The 7,322-nt window shown below is 34.3% G+C and overlaps 1 protein-coding gene across 1 annotated transcript; it reads right to left on the bottom strand.

Moving 5' to 3' along the window:
• On the bottom strand, positions 612 to 6,478 carry LOC105171950. Its single transcript, XM_011093230.2, has 9 exons — positions 6,169 to 6,478; positions 4,823 to 5,219; positions 4,635 to 4,722; positions 4,009 to 4,094; positions 2,505 to 2,583; positions 2,289 to 2,348; positions 1,396 to 1,517; positions 1,225 to 1,296; positions 612 to 948 (listed from the first exon to the last, which is right to left on the bottom strand). Exons 2-9 carry the CDS (start codon positions 5,197 to 5,199, stop codon positions 846 to 848), a joined length of 987 nt encoding a protein of 328 aa, XP_011091532.1. The 5' UTR covers positions 5,200 to 5,219; positions 6,169 to 6,478; the 3' UTR covers positions 612 to 845.

Here is a 7,322-nt window from a genome sequence, read left to right as displayed (position 1 = left end):
ATAATACTCTAAAGATTCATACATATCCGTTAACTTAAAATTATTGAATTTGAAATTTATTGATAAATCAATCGACTAGATTTACTTGTCATTTAATATTCTTACTTTGTGTACGTAATTTATTAATTTTTTAAATTATTGATATTTTTAAAAGTTTGCCAGAGTTTTTAATTTTTGCTTTTGTTGTGACAGCTCCAAATTAATGTTTTTTATAAAATAAATTTGAACATAACGTGATAAGTCAAGCTCGACCAATATATGAAACTAATAAAATTTGTTTGATTTTGAGTTATAGAAAACTCCTTAAATAAAATATACGAGTATTAATTATGAATATTTATCGAATTTGAATCCGAGTAGAATAATAAGCGCCCATGGACAACCCTAATTTGTACATTTCCACCAAACAAATGGGTCCTAAAAGAGTAAAGGAAAAGACTTTGAAAATTAAGGTTTTTTTATCTTAAATTTAATTCCGATTTATCATATCATCCAGTGATACTATACAGAAAATAAACGGGGCCTGAGGGTGATAACAGAAAAAACACAAGACTTTGACACTGTCGACTTTCATCCAAGAGTAAATCCTTGACTAATTAGTTCAGCCATTCTATGCTGTAAGGACAGCCTCAAATATCAATCATCAATCAAATGTAACAACACACTCCTAAGTAATTCACTAATTCGAAATCTCAAGCATACATTCTAGCACCTATTTCACTCCCAAACAAATTGGCCAAATTTTGATTAAAAAATAAAATAATGCATCAAACATACCGTGCAGAGAAGATAAATTTTGCAAGAAATTGTTGTATTGAGGAATGTTTTTTCCCTTTCAAAACATTTCATATTTTGAAGGACTTGTACCCATACTCAGGACTAGTCATCCCATCTTCCCAATCTCCCATTCGAAGCCCACCAAAAACTACTTGTTGGATGCCCAAATATCTGCCATAGAAGAGGTTCCATCAATTTAATGGCTGATGCATAGTGAAATTAAGAATAGGTACGATTATTATACACATTTCTGAAGTTTGGACATGTCACAAATGTCCATTGATTTTAAAAAGATTATGTTGCATCCTATATCACGCTTTTACATTACAAATTCACCCGTATTTTTTTCTCAGAGTCCTCACTGTATTTTAACTACGTGATTATAAGAGATGCAGTGTAATTTTCCAAAACATGGCACTATATTATTCAACAATGATGGAGGCTTACTCTGAGCTCAGTACGGTCAAGCAATTAAGAAGAACATCTATCGAAAAGAAATCAGCTGTCCCAAGGTCTACCCTGTTACGACATTCATAAATGATGTAAGCAGCATGAAAGCCAGAATAGAGTCTCGATTATAGCATAAAACTAATAAAAAAAGATTAAGAAATCTCATACCAGACCCTGCCCCAGTTGTCTTGGAATTCAATGTCACCTATATCATGAAATGACGACGGCATCACCTTGAATCCCTTATCTACATCATAGAGAGGATCGTACTCCATTGACGAGTTTGCCAACTGCATCCATTAAGAGCTAATTTAGCATCATTTTACAGCATTACTATTGCTTGAGGAAAAACGAACCAGAACACAAAGTTACCTAACACACTACCATAAGCAAATGTTTATTACTTTACTTTTTATGTGTTCCCACAAAACAGAAAGTTGGCACGTTACTGCCAAAATCTTGACAGAAGTATATCGACATGTTAATCAGAGGAATTAGTTGTTTGAATTGAGTCATTCACATGAGGGAAATACAAGTAGGAATATAGATTAACTAGATTGGACATAAGCTTCATAGGGGTAAAATAGAAATGAATACATGTTATTAAATGTGAAACACACAGTATATATTGGAATGTGGCAACGCCATCTCTTGGATCTCTCCTTTTGTATTGTTGATTAGTTTCCAAATTACCTTATCCATGATCATATAGGAATCTTACATTACCTGATCATAGTATATACTAATTTTGAGGTACTCAATCATCACGTCATACATATTTTAGATGCCCACATTTTTAGGCTATAGGGAATCCCTCTCCATATTTTCACAGAATCAACGGATTTCTCTGTAGGAAGTTCCTGAAATAATACTAGTTATGAACACATGGAGTGTATTACATAAAAGCTTATTCAGATGATAATACAATTAGCCGGGCTAGTACACTTTCACAAAATTTCCCCCAGCCCCCCTTATTTACTTCTTTTTAGAGTTTTATATCTGAACCTCAATCAAGATGAGGTTAAGCACAATGAGAAACATGAATTTTAAGAAGAATGAACCTGTAAATTGGCTGAATTAAATGCGCCTAAGCGACCCATCACATACCATGATTGAATAACCTGTTGCACAAGTAACACAAGGAAAGTAAATGCTTTAATCTTGGAGATACTATTCAGCTTACAAGTCAAACAAGAAACAAGTGATAAAAAAATTCAGATTTCCAAATAGTTAAATAGTCATATAAAAGAAAGGAGGAGAAAGAGAAGTATACATACACTACCAAGAAGGTCAACATCTCGATCAGAAGGTGATCCATATAACTCAAACCATATGTAGGAATCTAGAGGATTAAAACTGCCACCATAACCAAGAGTCTATACATGAATCGACAATTGTAGCAAATCAAAGTAGGAGAACGTGGAAAATAGATGATAATCAAAGCACATAAGCCAAACTTGTCTTCTCTAGAGTGGTAGAACAAGATAAATTTGTTCATAGAAAGTAAAAGTACTTCTAGCAATACATATACAAGTCATACTTTACACGAGAATAGTATTGTTCATCAGATTTTATTTCACAAATCACTTCGACTTAAGAAATCCCTTTCTTGCCCATTTTACAGCTTAAAAAGTAATTTGAGAAGTATGAATAAAATTAATAAGACATGACATCGAGACACCGGTCTGTGATTTTGTGTTCTTCAGGTCTCATAACTTTACAGAAGGCATTACTAAGGATTAAGAAAATGAATGCCAACATAAAGAAGCATCATAACATGACACAAGAAATGCTTAAACCAGGGAGTTTAGTGATAAAAATATGCCATAATTAAGTGAGGCACCAAAAGGTGATAAAAGAGGCAGTGGAAAGTGAAACAATAGGGTTGTGTATTCCTAATACAGCTACCCGATTTTGCAAGAGAAACAACCCTAGATTTCGGATTGGTATTGATCTACAGTAGCTCAATATATTAGACAGAGGACAACTATATAATAATATCAATTCGAAAGGGAAAAGGAGCTTGACATATAGATTCAAAAAGTTAATATCAACAGAAAACATCTGCAAGAACAGATATTCCACTCAACTGTTTAAGATTTGGCAAACAATACTATTATACAGGTTAATCTTATGTGCACTCTCCGCTATAGGTAAAAGTGCTTATAACTTGCAGTCAAATGACAACTTGTGGAAACAGGTTCATCTTTTCTTATGACCATCTTTGTCCAAAGGCTGTAAACTTTCACATATTTACTTTTAACTTGGAAGCATTGTCAAAAATGCTCCCTACTTCCGTGCGTTCTATTAAATTTAACGAGGGCAGGATTATATAGCTCGTGTAGCAATACTTAGAGAAACCAGACCTAATATTCGGTAATCATACCCTCAACCAAAATTAGACAGCCAGAAGTTTTACAACATCGGGAACCACATCAAGATGGACTTTTGAATATTTAGCAGGTTATAATTTAAGACCTCACTAGATGCAGAAAACCATATTCTAATTGTTTTGTTTTCCATATTAAAGCTCAAAAACTGCCAAGGGTAAAAAGAAACAGAAAGTATGTGACAAACTGGTATTTGCACTTTTCCTGGGGTATCAAAAGAATACATAAATAAAGCTTTCTCTACGCAGTTAAGTTTCATTAAGATAAATACCAGCTACTAAATACTCAAAATAGGAGGAAGTGTGCAAAGTGTATATGAGGAGTGAGTGACAGAGAAAGGAACTGCAAAGAGAAATGTGATTCAAATACATGCAGGTAAAAGCTACATTACTCTCTAAAGCTGACTTTGAATGCAAGGACAGATCCAGTTTTAGATTTCTGAAAATCTCTCCCCTTCCTTCGGACTCTTTCTTCAACCTATTGAGCATAGAGATGAAACTCGCATTAAGCATGAAAAAAGAATTATATAACATATACTTTGCTCCAACAGAACAAGAACATTAGCACTAGGGAAGACAGCTGAAATGCTGAAAGGTTGTTTCTTTAATAATATTATAGGACCAGAATCTTGCAAGCACAAAGAAAATAGATTTTCAACAACCCATAAGAATACATATTAGGTTTCTTCAACCAGCTGCCACTACTAATATGAACACAGGCTTGGAACAGCTTGTCTCGTTACGCAAAAGCTCAATTTGTAGCTTTAACCATAAGAGAATGCTAAAACAGACATACCAACAGAACTTTCAAATAAGAATTTCAATGGCCAGCGAAACTTGGGACAGGTAAACACTTTAAGTCCAAACATAAGGGGAAACTTCAGAAATTGAAGAGAACAGAAAACTTTTGAAGGCAACCAAAGAATGAGGAAGGTGAGCATGATTCTTTCTGTACGGTCATATAGATTCTGAAAATAATTCAATAACTCAACCCAATTTGAAACAAACAATAACTTACTCTTTTTCTCATGAGCTCAGGGTTGCCAATGCTATCCCCCAGAACAGCTCTAAGCTCAGAATCATTTCTACAAGCATCTTCCAACACCCTGCATATAGATTCAAGACAAAGAAATGGCCATCCATTGCCATACCTTTAAATTTAATTAAACAAAGAACTGAAGCAGAAAAGAACATAGCAAAACTTACTTTGCCCAAGCAGGATAATTGTGGCGTTGCTCATACTCGCGTTTCCTCTTTTCCTCCCGGACTTTCAATAAACGGCGTCCTCTTGCTGTAGTGCCTGACCCTTTAGCATCCTTTCCATTTAGAAGACTACTGCTGTCTCCATTGCTTGTACTTGGAGTCGTATCAATGCCTTGATTAATATTCCCTCGAAAATCCTTCTGTGCCGTAGCTACTAGAGATGGGAGCTTATGTCGACATGACTTCCTATTAGCAGGATTTATTACGCTATTTTGTCGCTTCTTTGTGAATAGAGCTGCTGAGAGTGGATGTGAAGAGGACGGAAGTTCCTTCCACATAGTGAAACAAGAGCATTGTGCATATGCACAAGTCATATCCATTATTTTTCTCTGTTGCTTATCTGCACATGCATCTCATCCATCACTAAAAATACATATGTATATATCTGCAAAAATCCTTCTGTTCTTTTGCCTAAATTACTTGTCCTTTTCCCTTGGATTCATGCATAGGAGAAACAGAAAAAACATAAAGCATGTAATGCTGCAACTCTATTTTGTACTGATTTTATTTTATTTATCAGTGAGCATAGTTTACAAAAAAAAAAACAAAATATAATTAATCAAAAGATTGGGTAAATTATGAAATATGTTGAATAATTTGATAATAGTATCTATCACACCAATTCATCCACCTTTTAAATAGATGAAGAGACTGAACTAACCAAAGCAACATATATAATTATTGCTTACTTTCTCTCCTGGGACCTGGTCTACTGATAATCCATTCAGTATTAGTTCAATTAAGGTCATAAAAACCAAGTTTGAATGTTACATGCTTTTTAATCAAAACTTTGAAACAAAAATTTCAAATAATAATGTTGTTAATAATTTAAACAGGACCATACAAGATTGACAGCACATCTTCCTCCTTTCTACTGATTTCATACTATAAATCATCAGTATTTCAGCTAAAACAAAGAAAGGTTGGCAAATAATTAAACAGAAGCCATTCACTCGCCATCATCAGTAAAGAAACCAACAATGAATCTTCACATTTTCCTACTAATTTCATTTGGTTAATCAGCTCCGCAAATAAAAAGTTAAAAAAAATATTAAATTTCAATAACTTAACAAATTTCTTTAAATATCCAATATATGTAGAAGTATATACAAACAATCCGCTTCCGAAAGACATACAAAAGAGCTTTCTTCAAATGTAGTCTTGTGGCAATTTTGAGAAAATTAACGCAGAATAAAATAACACCAGCAGAAACATATAAATACAACATTTGAGTGTGAATATACATAGACACTTATCTACACACAAACACAGAGTCTGTAGTACCTAACCTCAAATTAGAAAATGGCGGAGACGCATGCGGCAACGGTGGTGGCGCGGCTGTGGAAGTCGGCTGTGCGCGGTGGTTTAGGAAGATAAAATGAGGTGAGAGTGTAAAAATATCTGATCAAGGGTAAACTTGTCCATGACATTCTAAAGGAACTAGATAAAGTATTTCTCGCATGTAAAAAGTTGTGTATGATGTATCCCTTCAAATTTGTCCAAGTTTGAAATATGTTGCCTGTATTTTCTAGTTTATGAGTTTATTCTTCTTACAACCTTTCTCATTTTTCATGGTTTCTCCACTTTTCCCTCCAAGAAGTTTTGTTCCGATCTTTCTTGCTATTTCTTGTCAATTTTGGTCCATTGGGGTTGATTTATTGTCTAAATCTTCTTCTAAAATGATCCTGTGATTAATTTGATGACCGTATAATTTAAAGGAAAAATTGCATAAAACCCTCCTGTATTTTTAAAATTTAGCTAAAAACCCCCTGTGTTAAAAGAATAAGTAAAAAACCCCCTATGTTTTCCAAATTGTTGCATACTCTCCCATTCTGTTAGATGAACCCTAACAGCGTCAAATTTTTGCTAAATTGACCGTTATACCCTTCTTATAACAACCATTGATATTTGAATGTAAAAAATAAACGGTCCAGATCTTAAGTCATTTAAATATATTTTTATTTATATTTATTTATATATACATTATATATATCGTATATATATTATATATACTATTTCATTCCGAATCTTCTCTCTATGATTCCATCCTCGTCTGAAAGAATTTTTGACCATGGCTTATACCATTGGAATCCTCTCCTCAAGACGAAGATATCCATACCATCAATTTGAATTTTCATCGACCGGAAAGACTGGGCTTTGAGCACGACCGTCAAAGCTTCTTGGCTTCGATTCGTCGTCGTCCGGATGAATTCTGGCCTGGGACCACCACCAATAGACTCGCCTCGATGTGAAGATTCGAACGAGACCAACCTTTCTCATTTTCATCAAGTTTTTGCTGAGATCCAAAACTTTTAAATTTATTTCTGCCGTGATGTTTGTTGGGTCGATTCGCCGCCGTCTTGACGAATCACGGCCTGAGACTACCACCGTTCGACTCCTCTCATCGAGACGATTCCAATGAGACCAAGATTGCCCATTTTTA

This window comes from Sesamum indicum, linkage group LG10 (assembly GCF_000512975.1).
Source record: "Sesamum indicum cultivar Zhongzhi No. 13 linkage group LG10, S_indicum_v1.0, whole genome shotgun sequence".
NCBI classification, from domain to species: domain Eukaryota; kingdom Viridiplantae; phylum Streptophyta; class Magnoliopsida; order Lamiales; family Pedaliaceae; genus Sesamum; species Sesamum indicum.
Note: the sequence above shows the minus strand (reverse complement) of the source record. Positions and strands in the feature narration are given on the sequence as shown.

Excerpts from the sequence above, each read along its gene's own strand:
- LOC105171950 (XM_011093230.2), bottom strand. The coding sequence starts at position 5,199 with ATGGATATGACTTGTGCATATGCACAATGCTCTTGTTTCACTATGTGG. Across the intron at positions 4,723-4,822 it reads AATTATCCTGCTTGGGCAAA|GGTGTTGGAAGATGCTTGTA; the intron begins GTAAGTTTTGCT and ends ATCTATATGCAG. Across the intron at positions 2,349-2,504 it reads ATGTTGACCTTCTTGGTAGT|GTTATTCAATCATGGTATGT; the intron begins GTATGTATACTT and ends CTTGTGCAACAG.